Source organism: Anopheles arabiensis, chromosome 2, assembly GCF_016920715.1.
Source record: "Anopheles arabiensis isolate DONGOLA chromosome 2, AaraD3, whole genome shotgun sequence".
Taxonomy (NCBI): domain Eukaryota; kingdom Metazoa; phylum Arthropoda; class Insecta; order Diptera; family Culicidae; genus Anopheles; species Anopheles arabiensis.
This window is the reverse complement of record NC_053517.1, coordinates 72,130,964-72,155,204: the sequence shown is the minus strand read 5'-3', so window position 1 is coordinate 72,155,204 and position 24,241 is coordinate 72,130,964. Positions and strand designations below refer to the sequence as shown.

The 24,241-nt window shown below is 46.7% G+C and overlaps 6 protein-coding genes across 8 annotated transcripts; 2 read left to right on the top strand and 4 right to left on the bottom strand.

Annotated features, from left to right (window-relative positions):
* Window positions 1-170: 170 nt before the first annotated feature.
* On the bottom strand, window positions 171-2,476 carry LOC120895787 (deoxyribodipyrimidine photo-lyase). Its single transcript, XM_040299425.1, has 2 exons — window positions 2,314-2,476; window positions 171-2,234 (listed from the first exon to the last, which is right to left on the bottom strand). Exons 1-2 carry the CDS (start codon window positions 2,373-2,375, stop codon window positions 647-649), a joined length of 1,650 nt encoding a protein of 549 aa, XP_040155359.1. The 5' UTR covers window positions 2,376-2,476; the 3' UTR covers window positions 171-646.
* Window positions 2,477-2,543: 67 nt separating this feature from the next.
* LOC120895789 (DNA polymerase epsilon subunit 3) lies at window positions 2,544-3,349 on the top strand. Its single transcript, XM_040299428.1, has 2 exons — window positions 2,544-3,076; window positions 3,162-3,349. The coding sequence occupies exons 1-2, from the start codon at window positions 2,806-2,808 to the stop codon at window positions 3,278-3,280; spliced, it is 390 nt and encodes a 129-aa protein (XP_040155362.1). The 5' UTR covers window positions 2,544-2,805; the 3' UTR covers window positions 3,281-3,349.
* A 60-nt stretch (window positions 3,350-3,409) lies between these two features.
* On the bottom strand, window positions 3,410-4,620 carry LOC120895788 (RNA exonuclease 4-like). 2 transcript variants are annotated; one of them, XM_040299427.1, is made up of 4 exons: window positions 4,397-4,620; window positions 4,280-4,314; window positions 3,838-4,202; window positions 3,410-3,751 (listed from the first exon to the last, which is right to left on the bottom strand). In XM_040299427.1, exons 1-4 carry the CDS (start codon window positions 4,416-4,418, stop codon window positions 3,523-3,525), a joined length of 651 nt encoding a protein of 216 aa, XP_040155361.1. In that variant the 5' UTR covers window positions 4,419-4,620; the 3' UTR covers window positions 3,410-3,522. The 2 variants fall into 2 exon arrangements, with proteins under 2 accessions (XP_040155361.1, XP_040155360.1); XM_040299426.1 differs by having other exon boundaries at window positions 3,838-4,213; window positions 4,270-4,314; window positions 4,397-4,617.
* Window positions 4,621-5,569: 949 nt separating this feature from the next.
* Window positions 5,570-6,304, top strand: LOC120896238 (WASH complex subunit 3). The gene is made up of 2 exons (XM_040300223.1): window positions 5,570-5,730; window positions 5,791-6,304. The coding sequence occupies exons 1-2, from the start codon at window positions 5,701-5,703 to the stop codon at window positions 6,247-6,249; spliced, it is 489 nt and encodes a 162-aa protein (XP_040156157.1). The 5' UTR covers window positions 5,570-5,700; the 3' UTR covers window positions 6,250-6,304.
* On the bottom strand, window positions 6,208-8,823 carry LOC120896237 (anaphase-promoting complex subunit 2). The gene is made up of 3 exons (XM_040300222.1): window positions 8,739-8,823; window positions 6,826-8,665; window positions 6,208-6,730 (listed from the first exon to the last, which is right to left on the bottom strand). Exons 1-3 carry the CDS (start codon window positions 8,799-8,801, stop codon window positions 6,282-6,284), a joined length of 2,352 nt encoding a protein of 783 aa, XP_040156156.1. The 5' UTR covers window positions 8,802-8,823; the 3' UTR covers window positions 6,208-6,281.
* A 6,211-nt stretch (window positions 8,824-15,034) lies between these two features.
* LOC120897433 (cell wall protein DAN4) lies at window positions 15,035-21,753 on the bottom strand. Of its 2 annotated transcripts, none has more exons than XM_040302334.1 (5): window positions 21,651-21,753; window positions 20,512-20,608; window positions 20,194-20,387; window positions 16,565-20,105; window positions 15,035-15,876 (listed from the first exon to the last, which is right to left on the bottom strand). In XM_040302334.1, exons 3-5 carry the CDS (start codon window positions 20,295-20,297, stop codon window positions 15,094-15,096), a joined length of 4,428 nt encoding a protein of 1,475 aa, XP_040158268.1. In that variant the 5' UTR covers window positions 20,298-20,387; window positions 20,512-20,608; window positions 21,651-21,753; the 3' UTR covers window positions 15,035-15,093. The 2 variants fall into 2 exon arrangements, with proteins under 2 accessions (XP_040158268.1, XP_040158267.1); XM_040302333.1 differs by having other exon boundaries at window positions 20,194-20,353.
* Between the last annotated feature and the right edge of the window lie 2,488 nt (window positions 21,754-24,241).

Genomic DNA, 24,241 nt, shown 5'->3' with positions numbered 1-24,241 from the left:
TGCAATTTCATTCAGTATACAATATGCCGTTAGTATTTTTCCTTGAAAGCCAACGACATACTACTTACTATATTAGTGGCTGAAAGTGTCAATTTTGTTACTATTATAGTAACTAATGTGGAGTATCTGGGTTTTTCTTAAAGATGTATTCAATAATATAAAGACAAACGTTATAGTTTGTAAATTACTTCGTGTTTATTGGTAATTATACTGAAAAAGATTCGTTTTGTTTCGTGATTAATAATTACTACATCTGTTCATTGTACTGTAGATTCCTGAACACTATAACACACAGTCGTTGCCACCAGGCATTTGGTCTGGTGAAGTGATGTGCTGTTATCGTTAAATATCTTACCATTAATGTATGTAATCTACTTGTAGAGGTAGACGTTTTCATAAAACGAACAAAAATACATTCAAAGAAACGATAACTCCAGAAGATTTGCATCGCCACGTGACGTGAACCCTACAAACCGGTGGTCATTATACGAAAAAGATCAAACGAACGTTAACTGGACAAACAAGCAATTATTAAATGCTTCACTGGAATATTTAAAAAATAATTCGAACAAAAATCTCAAAACGTAAGTAATCGATCCAAGGAACCCGACCTGACAACTGTTGTCAACTCTTTAACAGGGCATGTCTACTTGCGACGGTGCACTTTCCCACCGTAGCGCACCACGAACGCATTCACGTTGAATTTACGCTTGCATCCGTCATAGTTCATGTACCGAATTTTGCCAAAGATTTCGCGCTCCTTCCAGCCCTGATCGTGGATGCCCGCGATCGACCACATGCAACCGACGTACCCGTTCGGATCGCGCCCATCCAGACTGTAGCGATCGTTCAGATAGATCGCCGTCTCAAGCGCTTCCTCGGGCGTTTTCGTCCACTCCAGAATCTTTTTGGCCCAGTACATGCGCAGGAAGCCGTGCATCTTGCCCTCCTTCACCATCTGCAGCTGGGCCGAGTTCCACAGATCGTCATGCGTTTTGGCCGTCTCCAACTCCTCTCGGCTGTAGCAGTACACCCGCTTGTCCTTCCGATGGTCGTCCAGCGTTTTGCGGGCCCAATCGTACGCACCCTGCAGGTTGTCGTAGTTTTTGTTGTGGAAGCAAAAGTTATCCGACAGCTCCCGGCGCACGATCGCCTCCTCGCAGAACGAGGCCACGCTTTCGCTGTACCGCTTGCCATGCTTTTTAACCGTCAGTACTGCCCGCTGGACCGCGATCTGGCCGAAGTGAAACCAGGGCGACAGGTTCGAGAGCGCATTTTCGGTCGGATCGTTCCGTTTGTCGTTGAATTTGCCCAACCGCTTCTCGACAAAGGTCTGCAGCGTCTTCACGCCACCGGTGTACCCCGGCGTGGCCCACTCGACGGCCTCCACCGTACGGTCCACCTGCAGCGTGTCCAGCACCTGCGTCCAGTTGATCGGATCCGCCTCAAAGTCGGCCGTGAACGGATGCTTCACCAACGGCGGGAACGGTGTCAGGTACGTGGGCAAATTTTTGTTCACCTTCGTGCGGATGGTGCGGGCCGCATACTCCAGCTTGTCGGAGGTGACCCACACCGGCACAATGTTGTGCGCATCGACCTGACACAGCGGGATCTCCATCGGGAGCGCTTTCCGCACCTCGTCGACCCACTTCATCGGCACGCGCAGCGGGCTAAAGTCACACACTACGCCACCGATTTTGTGTTTCTTCACAAAGGCCGGCACATTTTCGCCCGCACTACCGCGCAGCAGATGGAACTGGATGTTAAGCTTACGGCACTCTTCGGCGACCTCCTCCAGGCCCTTCAGCATGAACTTAAAGTGCCGTATGGTGGCGTCCAGAAACTTGGGCACCAAGTTGAAGCACACGTGCAGCGGCAGATCGTTCTTGAGCGCCAGCTTCTGTGCGAACAGGAAGGCCCAGTTGTCCTGCACCCGGGCATCGCGGGACATCCAGTACAGCACGCCCTGCTTGCCATCCTCGATGGTCTTGGCATCGGACAGGATGCGAACGCGTTTCTTGTTGAAATCGAAATCCAGTATCGATTTGGCCGTCGCTTTCCGTTCCGCTTTCAGCATCGCGACGTAATCCTCCCGACCGGCCGCGCTGCCTTTGTCAGACGGTTTCGGTGGATCGTCATTTGGCTTTTGCTTTTTGGCTGCCGGTTCCAGCGAGGAGGTGGACGAAGACGAGCTAGCGGACTTTTTCATGTTTGGACCGGTCAGAAGGAGGGATCTGTAATACAGTGCAGGGGAGAGATGCGGAGTATGCTGTGTTATTGGTGGTTTTCATGATGCCAGATTCAATCACAAACCTGCACGGTACGTGGTTCAGTGAGCACTTGATAGAGAAGCGGGAAGCACGAACTAAAAACATAAAACGAAGGTGCACCAACGCAAGCGAGCAGCGAATCGTTTACCAAACACGCGCGTTTTCCAGCCCCCGTGTATACAAACACATTTTCGCGGAATCTGTCACTTTTCAACATGTGACGAAATTGGTGCACTACGGGTGTGCTGCATTTTTTATTTTTTAAAACGGAAAAAATCCCATCCAAAGCAGAGTAAAGAAAATTATAAATCATTAAATTTTGATATAAAATGCTAATAAAATATGTTTAATATACGTGCTGAAAAGAATGACCGTAAAGCTCCCACTGTGCATAGATACCGCACCGAATGTCAAACGGGAAATGGCGCTCTTTATTCCCATGTAAACAACATTCCGGCAGCTGGTTCCATTCTGCTTCAAGCGCTTGTGTATCGTGTTAAAAATCGTATTTGCTTCACAAACCTTCCATTTCGCAATGGTCGAACGAATCGAGGATCTGAACCTGCCCAACACATCGGTGACCAGACTGATCAAGGAAGCGATTCCGGCCGATGTGAAAATCTCCAGCGAATGCCGCGTCGCACTAGCCCGGGCAACTTCCGTGTTCGTCCTGTATCTCACATCGGCGGCCACCACGGCAGCGCAGCAAAAGAATCAAAAATCGCTCACAGCCGACCACGTGCTTAAAGGGCTGGAGGAAATCGAGTTCGAAAGTTTCATCGAGCCGTTAAAAGGCGAACTGGAGAGTAAGTACCGCAGTTCCGTTGGGTGGCGTTGGGTGGAGCTTGCTTAATCGGAGTGATATCTATCTATTCGTTTTTGATCGTAAAGATTTTAGAAAGATGATAAAATCACGAAAAGACAAGAAAGCGGCCAAACCGGATACGGATACGACGGTGGAAGGTGCGGTAATTGATTTGGAGAACATGGAAAACATGCAGGACGGTTGAATGGCGAGCCTCGCGCGGATGTTAGCGGTTAAGGAATAAACGATATTATTTTGTAATATTAAAAACGCACGGACCCGACGGTGTTGTTGCATGATGTTCGGAAAGAAGAAAACAATACTTCCGGGAAAGTTGTGTAGTAAAAACAGGCTTAAAATTGTATAACTATGACAATATAATGCAATAACAGTCGAAGCAATCTGTCGAAGAATAACCGCTGCGACTCGCTGCGGGGCGTTCAGCCGTTAATCGCTACCCATCGCTCCGATCCACGCGGGCAGTGCGGATTTTTCCCACTCCTTCTCAAACAGCATGTATATCTTCATGGCGGCCCGTGCATCCTCCACCGAGCAGTGTGAACCGTCTTGGATGTCCTCGCGGAGAAAAACATACGCGATGCTTTTAAGGCTAGGCGTCCCGAACGAGCCCGCCTTTTTCGCTATTGGACGGTAGCGGGATGTGTCCCGAATGTTGCTGCAATGCGAGGGAAAGAGAGGGAAAAGCGATACTGTACTGTAGGTAATTAGCGCAAAATACGCACACTGCAGAATGAAGCTTACTATTTAGGATGTTTTAGGTTCAGCACCATCAGATCGTTTTTCAATGCATGTCCTACCAGAATTTTGCCATGAATCAGCTGTCTCACCAGTTCACGGATCGTTTTGAAATCTACACCCTTATTCACGTGCTCCGGCCGAATTCCACTGATTTCGGTTCTATAATCCGTAACCGTTTCCTGTGGCTTCACGTAGCAATCGACAATCACATCGCCCTGCTCGTTCACGATGGACACGCGTGCCAGCATGTGCTCTTTGCCGTCCGGTCCAATGCCTACCATTTCACAATCCAGCGCGATCCGGTTCGTTACCTCGGCCGGTAGCAGAAGCGGAGATTTTCGGTTGCTCCTATTCCCAGTTCTTGTGACCTGAGATTTTACTGATAAATAATATAGCATTAGATGTTTAGAAAGATATGAGACACTCTATACCTACAATCCTTAACCGATAATTTGCTTAACTGCTCTTCCAGTGAGATCTCTGCAAACGAAACAACAGAACCGATCACTGTAAACACCACCGAAAACAAACCTTACCGCGCAAGGGTTACGAGTTTTGATACCTTTTTCCTTTGTCTGGGACATTTTAACCACTAGATGGACATGATTTAACTGTACACGAAATCAGAAAGCTTTAAGAAAACACAAAATCGTCACAACATACTCTTCAGAATTGGGTTGAAAACGGGGTTTCGTTCCACACGAAGCTCGTTCGTTTGTTATCAAATAAACAGCGTGCGTGTGGCTGTTTACAATTTCACTGTTAAAATGTCCCGCAGGGCAAGGCGAGGGTTTTTGACGTTCAAAAATAGCTGCATCTCGCTCATTTTCTCAAGCCGTCCTTTACTCGCTTGCAGAGCACGTTTCGAGGTTTTGTGCCTCCCTCTCCCACTTCGCTCCAAGCGACTTCTTCCACCTTTGTCCACATGCCTTTCCTACATAACCTATATACAGTGGAGCGCCGTTTATCTGGGAACCTTTTATCCGGCTGTCCGTTTAACCGTGCTGTTGAGAAATGACAGTTCAATACAAAGATCACATTGCGTGCTAAAGAGGATATTTAAAAAAACGGTTATCAGAGCACATTTTCTTAACAAAAAACGCTATAATTTACGGCACATTTCAACTAGTGATAAAATAAATATTTTTACTCATTATCCGTGCGAGATTGAGTCCCGAAGAGCCCGGATAATCGGCGCTCCATTGTAATTACATTGACAGATAAATTGGGATGTGACAATCCGACAAAATAAAATAAAAAATTGTTTCTGTTGTACGACGAAATTGCACGTCCAACGTTATCTGTCAAATCATTTATGAAAATTTGACATTTGATAAAATCGCTTGCAATAAAGCGTTGCCTCCAGCCTTAGGCCGCTACCAGCCACAGAAAAATTATCGTGACGATAAATGCTGACAACCGAAAAATAACGCTTATTATTGTAAACAAAGAAAAACTGAGTTTTATTTCTTTCAATTTTGATGTTGAAGAATTGTTGGAAAACTTAGCTTAAAACTTAAGAAAAATCTATGTTAAATTCATGTGTGGCTCAGCAGAAGCATGCTAACAGCAATTTCGTTAGGATTTCCCTCACCGATGGGTGAACCGCTATCTGTCGACCGAAAAAGCGTTACAATGCGTTATATTCGATCGTTACAGTGGTTTTTCGATGTATCTGGCAGCGACCTTACCCTCATATCAATCTTGACATCTGAGTTTGACAGAATTAGGTGTTTCAGAAAATTTGGCTTGTTTACAAACGAAATCTCTGCTAAGGCCTGCATTGCAATGCAATTTGCATTGTTCCTAAGTTCGCCGAAGACTGAATCGTAAACCAAAGCATTTTTCACCGGACACACTACAACAATGGATTCATTAACAGTGCAGAAACACGAAGTAGGAAATTTGTTTGGCTACGTTCAAGACTCGATGCTAAAACCAATTCTTCATTTGCAGCTGCCTCCCACCAATCAAAAACGAATGGTTGCATTCATCAATCACTTTATCGTTAGCACTGTGACGTTCCTGAACAAGTTTGCCTCCGACTGTGAGAGCAAGTTTGTGACCTACGAGCAAAAAATACAAAACCTGGAAGCCTCGCTATTGATAGTAGAAGCCAAACTAGCGTCGATAGATGTTCTGAAACAGCTCAACGATGGCCCTCCGGCGAGTGCGGAGATGAAACCCAGCGATAGCCAACCGACTGCGTTGGGAAGCTCCGACGTGGAACCTGTTCCAGCTGCAGAGTTGCAATCCCAACCCGAAATCTCTACGCCCAATCCGCCTGCCTTAGAGAGAGACCCTAAATACGATCTGTACTTTAAGATGCTCCAGCTTGGCGTACCGCTCGGAGCAGTGAAAAACAAAATCTCGTTCGAAGGCTTAGATCCCGACTATATTGACCGGTTTCTGTGATAAACAATAAATTGTGTAAACGGTCAGTTCGACTACGACTTGGGCAGCTGATAGACTCCGCCGGCGTAAACGAGCTTGTGTTCGCGAACCTTGCGCTGAAGGATGTGCTTCAGCTCGTCCTGCGTAAAGTCCACCTGGGACGCAAACATTTTCAGCATCTGGTGTATGCGGTCGAGCGGCAGCGAGTCCAGGTTGGTCAGCATGGCCTCGATGTACGACCAGAACACCTGCAGCTCTTCCTCGCGCTGATCGCTGGCCGATTCCATCGCGCTCTCCGCCTCCTCTTCCTCGCACACGTCGTTCGGTTGGGCTTGCATCGCGTCGGCACTAACGTCGCTTTCCGTGCTTTTGTCGATCAGCACGAACAGGTTTTCCTTCGTTTCGCGTATCAGACCCTGCGATTGCCAGAACACGATGCGCTTCCGCAGTACGATCGGCGGCATGTTCATCTTCTGGCTCAAGCAATCCAATTCCCATTGTGCTAAACGATCGAGAGTAAATGAAAACAGCGATAGAAGCTCAGTTAAAAACCAGTCCAGGTGGTGGTATGATTTGTAGCCAGATGATGGTACTTACGCTGTTCGCTAAAATGAATAGCTATTGCAGCTTGGGCGGGCGTCACCTGCATCTCCTGAACCTTCCCGTTGTGCTCCAGCTCTATCGTGACCTTCCCGTTCAACGGTGTCCATTGCAGCGTGCGGTTCACTTTGTACGATTCATAGGCTTTCGTGTACTTTTCAAACATTTCCTTAATCGAGGTCGGCAGTTCCATGGTTTCCTTCCGGAACGTAGGCCAAAACTGCGACGAAACGATCAGTGCGGACACCTGGCCCGATAGCTCCTCGGCGGTACCGGAGTCGGGTGACAGAATGTGTGCATTGATCCGTTTCGATTCGGTAATGTCCTTAAGCATGACGTCGCAGCTGTGCAGCAAACTCTCGCCGAACCGTGACTTGAGCAGCTCCAGATGCTTCACTTCCCTCTCTACGCTACATTCCGCCTGCGACAGCAACCGTTCAGCCAGCAAGTTGCGATACTCGTTGACGAAGATTTCCTTGCTCCCGTAGATGTCGACCACCATGGATATGATGTCGGCTCGCTTGTTGGAAGCGATAAATTTAAGTGCGGCCGGTGCCATGTTAACCGGATCTGGCTGCCAGTTTTTCCAATCGGGATCGTCCAGCTTGTCACTGCTGGACGTTTTGGAGACTGGCTCCGTTTCTCCCTTTGCAAGCTCCTCGGCCAGATCGGAAGTGCCGTCGCCAGTGAAGCTCGTGACGACACAGCGTACCGTTTCGGTTCGATTGCGCAGATACTCCTTGATCGGTCGCGTGATCGATCGTAGCAGCACGGTGCTGGAGTCAAAGTGGGCTAACGTCTTCAGCGCTGCCACGTACCCCGTCAGTATGTCCGGCGTATCGACACCCGGGTGAAGCAATCGCTCCCGCAGCATGTCACGTACCGTGGTCACGAAGCAGCGCTTCAGATTGATCTTACTCAGACACAGCTTCAGATCATCGACCGCCGACTGGGACATCGGGAAGTTGATGATAATCTGAAAGAACTGATCGACGATCGTGTTTGCGTACTTGTCGTACATGTAGAACAGTAGCTTGCTCTGCATCTGGGCGATGTGGCGCTGCAGAGCCGTATGATGCGGATGGATCTGGAGCGAACCTTTGTTGTAGATGCGGGTCAACCACTCCATTACTACCGTGTTGAGCCACTGCTCCAGACTTTCCACGTGCGAGGTCGCATAGTTTTCCTTCGTTTCGTCCACCTTCGCATCGATCCGCTCCTGTATCAGCAGATTCAGTGTGTAGCCTGCTATTTCCTCCAAAATTCCCATCATAGACAGATATCGGTTCGTGCTGGTGAACGCATCCGCGATCGCCTGACACTGGCAGTCTCCCGCGGTCATGTCGCACGCGATGCAGCGATTGCTTTCCGCCACATCCATATACTCTTCCCCATCCGAGTGGCTGTAGATGAACACACGGAATGCGACGAAGTAGAACCGGTACACCAGCTCGTTAAAGTCGTCCGGAAGCTGCGCGTGCAGCGTAGTGTGAAAGTGGCTACAAAACACAACCACTTCGTTCGGTAGCTTCCGGTGCACGAACGGAATATCCTTTGCCGGGCAAACCGTTTCCAGTCGCTTTAACTGGCGCCGGAAAAAAGCAAACCGGTCGTACAGCTCTTTAACCGCATGCTGGTACTGGATGAAGCTATCGCGGGATGGCTCTTGGGGCAGCTTGGCTCTGAAGCGTGACCAGAACTGGGGCACCACAACATGCTGCAGAATGTTTTCGATCTTTGCGAAGAACGATTCGTACACCTCCGACAGCAGTTCGTTGGTTTTTAGGCGTTGATGCAGCTGCTCCAATTCCTCCACGGTAATGGGTTCTGCTTTAAGCTGAAAGGATAAATCACGAATGTTGGTCTGATATCGACGGCTCTCTTTACAGTGAGAAGAATAAAACGCTTACTTCATTCTTGAAAACGGGAAAAACTTTATCTAACAATCGCTGCGTTTCCGCGTCGTTCGGCATTTTGCTTTGTTTTGGTTGCTTCGACCCGGCACCAGTGTGGCCAGAATATTTTGGCGGTTTTCGGTAGGCGCATCAAAATTTTATCGGTAGTTTTCGGTAGGTTAAAACTCGAAACTTAACTCGAGTTAAAAGAAGTGAAAGCGAAAGAAGTGTTAAGCGGGTTGGGGGGGGGGGGCGGTACTAATACACAAAATTAAAGTTCCATTTCTAAAGAATATGCATCCTTTACTTAGGATATGGATTAGATTTGGTTCAGCGGTTACACAAATGAAGGTCTTTCTGAAATGTTGATCTGAAATTGGTACTAGGAATTCTAAACCAAAGAATAACTAAGATGCTCATTCTTTTTTCTCAGTGGTGGCAAGTTCTTTTTATTGGGGCTCCACGCGACCGCTTAGGGCCACTGCAGTGCTCCATTGGATACGATTTTATCGTACGTGCTGTAATTTGAATTTCGCTGGATTATTTAGATTGATTTGATTGTTTGGCTGAGTTTTATCGTTCAATGATTACAAAAAATTGAGATTTTTTCCTTCAAACCCAAATATATATACATCGGTATTTCTGGTCACTTTGCCCACAGGGCAAGGCGAGCTTTTGGCGCCCACCGTCGCAAAACCGTCGCAAAACGTCAAAACCGGCGTCGCCAGCGAGCGAAACTCGCAACGATTTCGAGGCGCTGGCGACAGTCGTTTTTGACGTTTTGCGACGGTTGTTGACCTTTCGAGCGAGCTTTTGCCCTGCGGGCCAGTGTGACCAGATTATATTGGCAGATTTCGGCAGGAGCACTGTTAAGAACGCAACCATTCTTGTGTTGTGTACAACCAAAAAACATTACGTAATCGTACAACCGCCTACCCGGGTAGGCCATACAATTTGTATGGAAGAATGATGTTTTTTTTGTGATCAAAAGAGTATATCTTTTTAATTTGCTGTAAGATTTGAATGAAAACTGTCTTATAGGTTCATAATAATGTTTTATAACATATCGTTGTAAAATTAGAATTTTAAAAATCCTATCAATATTTTTTTTTATCAAACATGTGCAGTAATTCCAACACCCCAACCGGCCTTGCCGCATGTTTTAAGTGGATGCTTATGTCTTTTTCTTTTCTTTCAAATGTTGTATTACAGTTGTGTACAGTTAAATTTTATTGCATGAAGTGTAACAATATTTTGAAATTAACACTGAAATCATCTCTTTTAAAATGATACCAACCACTACAGGCAAACGAAATATAATTGGCTGAAAGTTAACACATACATTCATACTTTTGTCATAGTGTTACTGCCGAATAGGAATGGGTGTTTTGGAGTGTACCAATGGCACCCACGGCTCCAGAGCCAGATCTACACCAACAGCTCCAGAGCCGGATCCGCACCAACAGCTCCGGAGCCGGCTCCGTACCAACCAAGCCCGGAGCTGGCGGCGAATCAATGGCTCCAGAGCCGGCGATGAATCAACGGCTCCGGACCAACGGCTCTGGAATAACGTTTTAATAGTTTTATGTTTAGAACTTTTGTACTTAAATATTTTATTACACTCATACAACATACAAAATAAATAAGATACACAATACACAATACACTTTAAAATAACAAGTGCGGTGGCCGTGCACCAGCCGCACCGAGCGCCCCTGCCGAGAGCTCCTGCTCGATCGGCTCGCAAACACACTCTAACTGTGCGCTCGGCACACACTAAGCCTTGCGCTGCTTAGTGTGTGCGACAGTGTGCGTGACACACTGTCGTCCCCCTGGACGTTGACCGGTGGCAGCGCAACTGCCACGGCAAGTCCAGGGGTCGGCACGGCTGCCCACAACAAATAGAGACGGCATTGTATGATAGCGTATGAAACGAATCTATCATCTCGCAAGTGTAGAATATAACACCCGATGTGATTGTGTGATTGTTGAACAATGTTCAAAACTTATCGATTTTTTTTATAGATTCCTTTCAACATTATCTACTCAGCTAATTATGGATATTCCTGTTTTTAAATATATTTAAAATGATTGTTTTGGTGCAATCTGTAAAAACCGGCTCCGGAGCCGTGAACGTGGAGGAGTTGGTGCGGAGCCGGCTCTGGAGCAGCTGGAGCGGAGTCAGCTTCGGAGCCGTGGGTGTAGAGCCGGCTCCGTTGGATTGGAGTGGAGGAGGTTCCGAAGTTGTCTGGAACCGGTCGGAGCCAGTTTTTAATAAAACAGATTTTTGTGTTTCGGACTGGTGCACAATTGAGGATACTAAAAGACACACGCGGCTCTTCTGTATCAATCACTATTTTCTAATATAAATAATATACAGTAGAACGTCGATTATCCGGGGGCGGATTAACCGGTGAGCGGCTTACCCGGCGCTCTAGCACCAATCGAACACGACATCGAACATGAAAAATGTATGGGATTTGACATGTTTGTCTTGTTTGTTTGTTTGTGTCTGACAGTGCACCTCCATATGATTACAGTAGAACGTCGATTATCCGGGGGCGGTTTAACCGGCGGGCGGCTTAACCGTGCGCATAAATGTGACAGCTGTTCAAACGTACAGTGAACATTTGCAGCGATAGTCAAGTGAACAACCAGTTTTTTTGCAGCTCTGTAGTGTCTAGTGGTATTTTCGTAATTCATTTTTGGTCATGAAAAGTTGTTAAACCTATAATTATAGATTAAAATAATTTTTTACTATCGATTAATCGATTTATTCAAGTTGGATTAATCATAAAACTAATAAAAATCTAGTAATAAAATAATTTTTATATGAAAATGATATTTCTTGGACCATTATCCGTGCAAATCGATTAACCGGCAACCGTCCGGTCCCAAGCTGCTCGGATAATCAACGTTCTACTGTATATGGGTTTGTTCGTGTCGGATGTCGTGTTCGATTGCTGCTAGAGCGCCGCCTTAACCGTGCGCATAAATGTGACAGCTGTTCAAACGTACAGTGAACATTTGCTGCGATAGTCAAGTGGGCAACCAGTTTTTTGTGCAGCTCTGTAGTGTCTAGTGGTGTTTTCGAAATTTATTTTTGTTCATGAACTGTTGTTCATGAACAACAACCTATAGTTATTGATTAAAATAATATTCTACTAACGATTTATCGATTGATTCAAGGTGAATTAATCATAAAACTAATGGATTATTTAATTTTTATATGAATTTGACATTTCTTAGACCATTATCCGCGCAAATCGATTAACCGGCAAACGCCCGAGCTGCCTGGATAATCGACGTTCCACTGTATATGCTACAAGACTGTTGTGTGTGTCGGGTCGCAGCCTATGATCGAGTGCGAACCCTCGGTAGCCCGATCGCTCCCGAAGCCCTTAACGGTCATTCAGACGCCGGATGCTGTCAGTTCCACGACAGTATCGAGTCGCGGTTACACTACACTGTTTCTGTACACAACACAGATGAGTATATTTTATAGATCGTCAACATATTTGTTTATACAACAAGCAAAACAATTGAAAAATGTATATAACTTTTGAAAGAAACGTAGGTAAAACTTAGAAAAAGACTATTCATCCACTTAAAACATGCGGCAAGGCCGGTTGGGGTGTTGGAGTTAGGCTCGTGTCTGTGCTCCATCGGATGCGATTTTATCGGAGGGCCTGTCAAAATTTTATATGAGATTTGACAGATAACGTCGGACGTGCGATTTCGTCGTACGACGGAATCAAAAATATTTGATTTAGTCGGACGCCGCATCCGATTTTATCTGTCAAACTAAATATGTGGTGTTTTGTAGGAACAATCTCAACTTAATTTTTCATAATCGTTTTATTATTAAAATCATTCCAATAATCACAATATTATACGAAAAAGCGTTTGACAGCACGTGCGATAAAATCGCATGCGATGGAGCACAGACACGTGCCTTACTGCACATTTTTGATTAAAAAAATATTGATAGGATTTTTAAAATTCTAATTTTACAACGATATGTTATAAAACATTATTATGAACCTATAAGACAGTTTTCATTCAAATCTTACAGCAAATTAAAAAGATATACTCTTTTGATCACAAAAAACATCATTCTTCCATACAAATTGTATGGCCTACCCGGGTAGGCGGTTGTACGATTACGTAATGTTTTTTGGTTGTACACAACACAAGAATGGTTGCGTTCTTAACAGTGCTCCTGCCGAAATCTGCCAATATAATCTGGTCACACTGGCCCGCAGGGCAAAAGCTCGCTCGAAAGGTCAACAACCGTCGCAAAACGTCAAAAACGACTGTCGCCAGCGCCTCGAAATCGTTGCGAGTTTCGCTCGCTGGCGACGCCGGTTTTGACGTTTTGCGACGGTTTTGCGACGGTGGCCGCCAAAAGCTCGCCTTGCCCTGTGGGCAAAGTGACCAGAAATACCGATGTATATATATTTGGGTTTGAAGGAAAAAATCTCAATTTTTTGTAATCATTGAACGATAAAACTCAACCAAACAATCAAATCAATCTAAATAATCCAGCGAAAATCAAATTACAGCACGTACGATAAAATCGTATCCAATGGAGCACTGCAGTGGCCCTAAGCGGTCGCGTGGAGCCTCAATAAAAAGAACTTGCCACCACTGAGAAAAAAGAATGAGCATCTTAGTTATTCTTTGGTTTAGAATTCCTAGTGCCATTTTCAGATCAACATTTCAGAAAGTCCTTTATTTGTCCCAAGCGCCACAGATTAAGCTTAAACGACTGGAAAATTGAATATCCATAGAAAAAAAATGAAAGCTCCACAGCTTCATTGGTTTGATCAATAGATGGCGTATTAAAACTGATTATTATATTGCTATCCTTTTCTTGCAATGTGTTTCGACAAGTTTCATCTTATCATGACCTATAAGCCTTCTAACTTTCCGAGCAAAAATCTATATGAATGGTCGTGTGGTCAGATACGTGGGTACCAACACCAACGACCATTACTCAAATCTCACTTGCTTCAGTGCTGGTGGTTTCCATTGGAGTTTAGTATTTAAACAATCGTATCGCCGTTCTAGTTCTAGCGATGCATAACTTCAATGCGAAACCATACAACAGTGCAGAGGAAATGAGAAAGCTCTCCTCCAAGCGATGAAGCTCAACTGGTTGAGGTATCCCACCAACAGAGAGCGCCACCAGCTTTTTCGCTATTTTTAGAATGCATGAGTCGTTTGCCGTCTGCTAAACGAAGTCTTTCTATATTCCGTTTAGGTAGAGAACTTGAGTCGTTTAGAAGCCGTTTAGTGGTCGTTTAGTGGATTTGTGGCACTTGGGCGGTTTTGGTACTTATATTGAGCCCATACCAGTCCTGATACTAATCGCAAAGCCATACAGATTTTGAAGCATATCTTAAACCCATACATATCCTGGAACATATCGTGACTAGATTTGTGGAAAATTTACAAAAAACAACAGATCTGGATGGTTTCAACAAATTTCGGAATCAGTTCCGAAGGGTAGGTTTAATCAGACACGCAGGAACCACCCGGATACGTCCGGAATAACCCATTTCGGTTTAGCCAGAACAGAAGAGGTACCGTGGGTGCGATCCGGAAGTTTTCGTATGATTCCCTGACAATTTCGACGATTCTGGCGGAGCTATCGATTCCATTTCTCTGGTGTCGAAATCTGAAACAACCATGCCAAAACCGGAGCGGAACCGTGGGTACGATCCGGAAAACCCATCTCTAATCCTGATCCTATTCTCATCATGGAACTGATTCCCAACGGTCTATGCCTGGAACTGATTCTGAATTATTATCGGCCTTTTAATCAATTCTCAATCACTGTGCCTGGACTTGTCATGGATTTAAGTCTCACATGAACCATTTCCCCGTAGTACGGACTGTCTATCCCGCTACGTGGTACTAAATAATTCCCGAAAGCCTGTATAAGCCGGCATGGAATGACCACGTAAGTGGTTTCGTCAAATAAAAAGAACCTGGAGTTGTCTTAGTGATGGAATGGATCACTAACCTGTACCGATCCAGGAAACGAAACAGTACCTACTCGGACCCAGTAACCTACTCGGACCCGCTACCATACTGGTCAATGAACCAATTCCAGTTTATTTTAATCAAATTCTGAAAGAAGAGATTGAAATACAAATTGTCTGGGCTACGAGTTTTCCAGCAGATCAAGACTGTCGCAGATGTAGCGGTTAATAACGTAAGTAAGTATTCCATCAAAACGATTTGTTATCTATTTTCCATGGATATGTGATACTACTTAGAAAAAAAGCATCTGCCACTGGTGATTTCATTAGATCTTAAAATGTAATTTATTATTTAATTATTATTATTTAATTTAAACATATTAACCTACAAAACGTCCCATGTAAAGGACCATTCCCGTCGGATTGTGTCTTACCAAGTACAGAAACGGTGTATCAAACACCAGCTTGCTATCCTGTACCTGTTGCGCCTCGAAAGCGGAACGGTTTTGATACGCAAGCTTTCGACGATTGCGACGCATCAGTTTACTACTGCTGCTGCTACCATCAGCCAAATCCGTCGCTAGCACACTGTGCTTGACCAGATTGGTGGAGAAACTACGGAACGGCAAATTCCTCGCTGCTCCCAGCTCACCACCACCGCACATGGCAAACGAATCCGTCTGCATGATTTCCGACAGATGGAGGTTGGAGGTGGACGAATCTTGCAGCCCGTTAAAGTTGGCCACATTCGGCTCGAACAGATTCTGCAGGCCCAGCCGTCGAATGCTTTGGGTCATGTTGTAGATGGTGGTTTGTGTGAAGTAGGGCAGCTGTACCTCGGTGTAAGCGCTTCGAACCGTTTCGTCGGGGAACAGCTTCAGCACGCTCGATATGCTCTGGTTCCGGAGGTGTGTCTCGAGAGTAGATACATCCGAGTCGGGGGAAGGTTTGAGGAAAAACACCGACACGTTGCTGGTGGAGCCGGGCAGGGCAAGGATGGTTGCATCGAGAGCCTTGGAAAAACCGGTCGAAAAGCCGGAGCGGAATGATACGCTTGGCAGTGCAACGGAGGATGATGCAGGGCTTTGGCTACCACCGGAACGTTTAACACCCTGTGCGAACTGCATCGTACCGTAGATCGTAGCGGCACTGTTACATTCATGCTACAATGAGGGATAATATGGGCAAATTAATTTTCGATATGTGTTAAACGTTATGGCTAAGAGGTGATCGGACGTCTGATCTAGTGATGGGAGCTAGGAATCGGACCTGCCCGATTCCGAATCGGTCTTCGGAATCAATTCCGGAACCGATTTCGATGCTGGTATCGATTCCGATTCCGGAGCGGACTCTGGAGTTGAATCTGGAGCCAATTCCGGAGTCGACTCCGAATCCGGAATCGATTACGGAATCGGAATTGTCTCCGGAATCGGAATCGGCTCCAGGATCGGAATCGACCAGGGAATCACATTATGGTGCGGATAGGAGAATCAGAATTGAGTCCAGAATTAGAATTAGCTCCGGAATGAGAATTAGTTCTTGAATTGAAATAAGAAGATGCAGAAGCGAAATCAGTCCGGGAATCTTCATAAGAATGGACCATTTACAAGTAACTTTGGATTATTTGCGGCTATCAATACGTAGCATCATTGGACCTGAATGCCAATTCTAATGGAAAGCCGATTTTGATTTCGGAGCTAATTCCAATGCGTTTCCGATTCCGAAACCGATTCCGATAACTGATTCCGGACCTACTATTCGGAATCGATTCCAGAAAACTTCGGAGCTAGCCAGAATCGATTCCGCCGAAAACTTTATTCTTCCCATCACTAGTCTGATCCCAATGCTTACGCGATAGCGATTCCTGCTGATGGACAGCAACGGTGAGCGCAGCTGTTTCAGCGTGTCCACATAGTCTCGCGGAAAATCTCCACTCATGTGCCGGAGCAGCATATCCTTCTGCCGGAAATCAACCGTTTCTGCCACTGCGGCGTAAATTTCTTGTACGCGTGCTTTGAAGAATCGCTGCAACCCTCCGCGCGATTCGTCGCTTAGCAACGTCCGGGAGAAGCTCGATCCTTCCTGGTCAACCGCGCGTGCAGTCGTGCGCCTGTATTTTGGCTTCAAATCTTCGGCGACCGATTTGAAGAACAGATGCGGATTAAAGGAAGTCATCTCGTCCAGCCCAATTACACCGTTGATGCGTTCTGCGGTGGTGCCACGTGTTCCGAGGAATAGCATCGAGAGCGTAGTTAGCGTGGCAAATGGAGAATACACCAAACTTTGTCCAGCCATCATCGATCGCCCCTCGTTGGATGTTGGGTCGTCCATTAGCAGGTAGTTGTACACGGTCGTACCGAGCGTACTGCAGATGGAGAGGAAGCGCAACAGCTCCGTTTCCTCCTCGTCGATCGCTGCCTTCACTTCCAGCTGTCCCACGGGTGTTGGGTTCTCTTCCGCGGAGCTTACCCGTGTGCCCATGGTTAGCATTTCGCCCAGCTTCATAAAGGAAGCGACCGTTTCGCTTAGGATGGGTTGATCCGGCAGGATCATTTCCGGCTCGATGGTTGCCGGTGCATCTTCCAACGATGACTCATCTTCCCTCTTGTCAGCTTCATCTTCCGTTCGGTCAGCGGCCACTTCCTGGCTAGCGGTGTGGGGGAATTTCAACACCGACGCTACCGTTGCCGTACGATCGACGTAGTCAGTCATGTTGATTCCGGCAGGATAGTCTCTAAGTATGTTCATCTCGGTAAGGTTCGCCGCATAGCTGCTTTCCTTCGGCAGGCTTGCAAAGCTGCTCAAAAACTTCTCGATCGTGTCCATTATGTTGGTGTTGTAGTTGAAGCTTTCCGTTTCAGGCTCCGTTTCAGTGGATTCCACCACATCAGGTTTAGGTGTTTTTGCCACATCGGGTACCGACGAACTGGAACTACTCAGGGGTGTAGAGCTCGGTACCGAGATCTTTTCCGTGGTAGAAATGGATGCTTTGGTGGGAGAGTTGTTTTTGACAGTAGCTTCACTAACCGTTGTCGTCGGCTCGGCCTCTCCCGAGGTGGTGATCATATCGGTTGTGGTGGCAATGGAAAAGATGCCACTCTCGCTACCACCGAGCGCACCTTGGCCGAGCGATTGAATAATGGCGTTGATCGAACTCTGCGCATCCGTGTCGTAGCTCATTCCGGGAATGTCCTCCGTGTAGGGAGCTTCCTGTGAGTCCGCTTCCTCCGTCTCATCACTGGCCGAATCATCGTTAATCGATTGGAGTGACTCGATAATCTTATGTATAGCGTGCTGCGCATCGGATGGTATGGTGGAGGTGTCTTGCAGCGCGGTTTGCTCCGATTCGGTTTGGAAGAAGTAGGAATCGTCATCGTCATCTGATGCTTCGGCTGCTGTTGCTTCGGCTGCTGTTGCTGTTGTCGTTTCTTCGTTGTCCAAATTCAAAGAAGTGAGCTGCACCTCATCAGACTGTTCGTCACTGTTGCTGGCAGAATCTTGTGCCGTTGAGCTATCCATCTCCACTGAGGTGACGGTGGTGGTAGGAAGGGTATCATCCACCAATGTGCTTCCCGTGATCGCAGGTTTCGATTCATCATCGTACGCCGCGTCCGTTTCCTTGAAGATTGCATCGATCTGTTGCTTTGACGGCGAACTAATAGGATCCGTAAACCACGTGATAAATCCACTGGTAGTTGCAAGCTCTTCGTCGGTGGAATTATACTCATCATCGCTTGTGTCCAAATCCGCCAAAGACTCACGATCATCCTCCTCCGTTACTGTATCTTTTAAGGTAGGCTCCGTAGCTTCCGATGTTACTACACGATTTGCACTAACCGTGGAGTCAGGAGTAGTGCTATCTGATACATTCATGGTTACCGGTTCTCCTGTCAGTGGCTGTTGTACTATTTCGTTCAGTTTGTTCATTAAAAGCTCCGTCGAAGCTTCCGATGATGTTTCCTCTGAGGTAGTGTAGGTAGTTGTTTCACTACTCGAGCCACTACTACTATCGTCCCACTTTTCCGACGATTGTTCGGTCGAATACTCTACAAAGTTGGTGCTTTCCGATACCTCTTCCGATCGGTGGGAGGAGTGTTCGACCGATTGTTCCGTGGGTTTCATAACTGTAGCTGAAACCTTTACCACCACCGGCTGCTCTGCCAAGGCGGGTAATGTCATTTTCGTGCTCGATGACTCAGTCGTGGATTGAGCCGTAGATGTCCTGGGCGTCGGTGCATCGGTGGAACGGACTGTAACCGTTGATGGGTGTGCCTGTTTCAACATTGGCGGTGGTTCCGTTGTGGTTGTTGTCGTTGTAGACGGTTTCAGTGCGGGTGTTTCTGTCGATCGTACGGCGGCTAGCGATGAGGCGGACCACTTTAGCATTAACGCTTCCGTAGTAGGGTTGGAGGCGGTGGTGGTCGTGGTCGTGGACGGACGACCAACAGTCGATTGTTTTATTGGTTTCGCAGTAGTCGTAGTTGTCGCAGTGGTGGTCGTGGTGGCTGCCGTGGTGGTCGTGGTGGCTGCCGTCGTGGTCGTCGTAGTCGTCGTAGTCGTCGTTGGCCGTTCCGTTGTAGTTCTGCGTGTGGTTGGTACTGTCGTGGATGGCAGGGCAGTCGTTTTGAAAACGGCTGGTTTTTCCGTAGATCTTACACTCGGTCTTTCGGTGGTCGTGGGTCGTTCCGTGGCTCGTACAGTGGTGGTAGTTCTCTGTTTCGTTGTCGTCTCCACGGGACGAACGGTGGACCGTGCCGTGGTGGTACGTTCCGTTGAGCTTATCCTCGGTCTTGCCGTTGTCGAGTGTGTTGCTCGTTCAGTTACCTGCTGTGCCGTGGTAGTGAACGGTTTAGGTGTCGTTCTTAAAATCCAGCGTGTAGTTAGATCTTCCGGTGGAGGAGTAGTGGTCGTTGTGGTCGTTGTAGTCGTCGTTGTCGTCGTCGTACGCTCCGGAGTCACCGATGGGCGTGCTGTCGTGGTCCTTTCCGGCTTAAACGTTACCAAATTTTCACCCAGCTTGTGCAACACATCGTACATGGTGGAGGTACCACCCGGGGGATCGTGCGGTGAATTGATCACGTCTGAGATGGGCATCTGCTGCTGTTCGGCTGTGTCGATCGCATCATGCCCGTTCAAGAGATTCAGCTCATTGTTCAGAACGTTTCTAACGTTCGAGACAACGCTCGATACGATGCGATCGTTGTTGTTTTTGTTGGCAAACAGCTTCAGCTCGGTAATGTCGCTGCCGGCCACGATGCTCTGTATCTCCTTGAACGTCATAATGCGCTTCACCACCTTGCCCTTATCGTCCAGCGTGAAGAACTCGTACCGGTCGGGATTGAGCAGATTAATTGGGCTCGCTATTAACCGTTGACTGTTGGCAGCGGCATTTCTATAGAACAACAACCGGACATAATCGAACAAAATTTATTCGTAAGGAGACAACGAGATTGTTTGGGGAAGACTGTGTGAAGACTTACTTATTTTTGCAATTTTTGCACACTCCATTGCCCAGCTTGGCACCGTGCGCCAACGGGCCGATGATCAGTGTCAAAGTAAGCAGCAAAGCTCCGAAGCTCCCCATTTGAAGCTTGCAAGAAGCCAAACCGTGTGCGCGTATAGTGTGCCACCTGCGATCGACTGCGATTGGCGAAACAAACACTTCAAAAGAAAGCTGAGAATGCAGAGAAAATAAGGCAAAAAAAAACAACAGCATACACAAACTGGGGTGAAGATTATGCTCGATGTGTGTAGTACAAGAGAATCCCCTTTTCTCAGACTCTCAGCTTTCTCTTTACCTTGCATTCAGCGCAGTGCGTGTCTTGGAGTTTGTTTTCTTCGCCGGCCACCGTCACGTACGGGACGTAGTTTCACACCCTCACGCTCGTCACCTCCCTGCAAAGAATATTTAAGAGTTAATTACATTAATTTTCTAACAGGCTACCCTATTATCGACCTCCTCCCCTCTCACCCCACCCCTTCACCCTTTTATTCGCTCGCTTGCACGCTAAATCACGCGCATAATATAGCAGAATCCGGATCCACCCGAACGGAGGAAAGGAACGATTAACAAATAGTTGGGGAAGCAAAATGAACAAAAAAAAGGAGACGATCATTCGCAACGGTAAAATAATGCTGCCATCGTGTGCAATTGCCGCCGAGGGCTGATTTTTGAGCAGATAAATGCGGCACGAGCAGAACGGTGGTGAGAAGGAACAGCAGCAGCAGCAGCAGCAGCAGCAGCAGCAGCAACAACAAAAAACCGTTAAACGCAAACCGTCCCGTCCCGTCCGGGATGGTTTGCGGGTCGCGGTTTAAGACATTGCCGTGACGGTGGCTGCAAACAGCGCATGGTAGCGAGCTGCGACAGAAAGAAGCGAATGATGTGATTCTACCATCTCCGGGGGAGCTCAATCTTTGGTCAAACGCGTGGTCACATCCAGGGCACAAAATGCCACACAGTCGCGATGCAGTTCCGAGTCGGCGCAAACGGCGATTTCTTTGGCACACTTTTACACACAAACACACACGAATACATACATTCTTCACGTCCCGTTATGGGCTTCTTTGAATATTAAATGAAGTTGACAGATCAGAAAACTGTCTTCGCGCGAGCGGGCGCACACAAAACCGTTCGATTGACCGGGAACTACCTGGCTGGGGCTCCGAAACAAATAAACCAAAAAAAGGGAAACAGAGGTCCACCTCCGTCTAATTCCGCAGCTTCTTTATCCAGCCTCACTCACGGCTATCTTGGAGCAGCACGATCACCACTCGATCGATCGACTCTTATGATTGAATTCTGCTTTTTGGTGAGCGATCTTTCAATCTACCGGCAGAGCTAATTAATGAGGGCGTGCGATCACTGAAGCCACTTGACTGTCGACTGTACGCCAAAAACCCCTGGCTGAAAGCTGAAGTATCGGGATGCACTTACTAAAGTACGCGGACCAAACCAATCAACCCACTGTGTCTCGATCACCTCTCACGACGCTACTGACATTGAACTTGAAACGGTGCGGATCTTGCGCGGGCTGCGGGCTCTCGAATGACCGACCGATTCTTTGGGATGTGTGCCGATTAAGATGTGTGCGCTCACGCATTATGCTCTTTGGAACGGAGAGAACGGGCCCATGCCTCTCGCCCCGTGGTGGAGTCTCTCGCATGTCCAGCATGTTGGGCTCAGTACCTGGGGGCCACGCGTAGTGTAGCGCCTCCATGATACGGGGAGCAGCAGCAGTGCGCGATTTGTTCGTGGCACGCGGTGCCGGTGAGTTTTCGTTTCTAAGAGAGATCTTCTCCCCAGCACATCTCATCCCGGGTGCGGTGGAACGCAGGTGGTCCGTTCTCCCTGGGCTATCGAGAGCAGCACCAGCGGCAGCAGCACAAGCTACTTTCTATTCCGCGATGAGAAAGTAGTCAGGTGCTCTAGAAAAGATCGTCCAACCGCCGGCGCGTTATGCTCGCGACGGAAGCCACCTGTGTGGCTCACACCCAAACCCACACACACACACGCATACAGTTGGTTTGGGGGTTTGGATGATGGGGTCGGTGTTCGGTCGATCGGTCGTGTTGGTTCGGTTATTTATGCATGAATCGTTTCGATCAATTCCCACCGCCCGGCAGCAGTGGCTCCGCTATAAAAGGCGAATGGGTCGCTGACGCTTTTACTAATGCGCAAGCAGATCAATGCTAGCTTTCTCCACACCACACGTTCGCCTGGCGGGTGCGCCAGTATCTTCGGAGCTCTCCCGGAGTCCACGACCAATTGGCAGCACATTTTGCCCATATGAACGAACGAACGTGCGCAGGGAGAGAAGAAGAGCGATCAGCGTCAGAATGGGTTTGGTCATGCTTTTGAACGATGGCAACCGGGTGCTGCCGGGAAGGAAGTCTGCCAATTTCTTTCGCCTTCAGGTGGCACTCGCTGACACGCGAGAGGACACTTAACCGTAATCCGTGGTTCGTAATCTTATCGTTGCGCGCTTCTCTTTCCCGCTCCCTCTTTCACGAAGGAGCTGAAGTGTCCGCTTGCCTAAAACAAAAATCATTAACGGAAATGCAGAGCTTCTGAGCGCTTCTCAAGACATTGGCACACTAACCAGCTCGTTGTGCGGAGTTCATAGCAAATGTTTACAATGCTAATTTGCTTAACCGTTCTGCTTAAAGAGAGCTAAAGATTGCTTTGAAGGCGCTTGAGAAAATTGAGAAGCCATGGGAAAAAACAAAAGAGTGAGTTTACTGCCCGCCGGAAGAATTGCTCTTGAACTCTTCCCCTTCTCCTGTTTGCAGGCAGTGTTTTGACCGAAATCTCTTTCCGATTGGCCCGGGTGATTGAACCACGACGGAAACTTAATTTCGGGTTTTTTTTTGTTTGTGGGACGAGGTTTTTTTATGATTCATTTCTTTATATGGCTCTATATGGGCGATGGCTGAAACCTACTTAACTCGGAAACGGAATTTGAATATGCCGCTATTCAAGTGATACTTTTTTTTAAAGTAAGATACTGATCTACATATAGCTGTCGATGTTTCAACACGATGGCAAATGCCGTACAAATGTGTTGAGAAGTAGCGCTTCGGGTATTCGCAGAGACATCAACAGTGATATAAACTTCCGGGAAAACAATTCGAGATCTAAAGCATATTTCTTATAGAAAAACCAATTAAATTTTATTGAAACCCCGATTATTCTACAACAAGCTAACGATTCAATTTAAATGGATTTTATACTCGTTGTAAAGTGCGCTATTCCGTTTACGCGATTATGTTAAGAACAGCCAATTGGAACTTCGAGAAGCGTGCTTCAAGCTCATCCATACCGTTGCCCTGCAGCCTCTCCAGTTCGCCGCTCCAACTCTGACTCTCCAGTTCGCCTCTCCAACATTGACTCTCCAGATTGTTTAATAAAGTCAGTTTAACAAAAGATCTTAGACGGGGTTGAAAATCATACAAAGTTACGATCAAATTCTGATGATTTATTATGAATTAAGGCAGCTTAACTGATTTTACTACTTCCTTTAAAGTACATTGTATATTGTACAGCGTATAAATATACTATGATTATTAGAGCTACTTTTTCCTATGACCTATTTTGTATTCCAATATGCATGATTTTCACGTATCATGGGAATTGAATCGAACGATGTGGGAAATGAATCGAACATTGGGCTTGACAGTTTTGTCTGGATGAATAAATAATAATCTTCATAATATTGTCTGCTACAAGCTAGCTCATTGATCGTATAGGACTAACTGGCAGACAGAAGTTGCGTAATAAGTTCATAAAACACATCAAATGCTTTATACAGAATTTTATTGTTTTTTGTTTTTGTTTTTTGTTTTTGTTTCTTTTAAACATCAATTTTAAGACGTGTTTAGTACACTCGTAAAAAAAGGAATATCCAGACACTCATGATAATTATACATAATACTGTTTTGGTCAATAAGAGTACTGTAAAAGTCGTACGAATAAGAGTCAAAAGGAAGTAGTGATAAATTTCTTAAGGCAGACACTTGGGTCATACT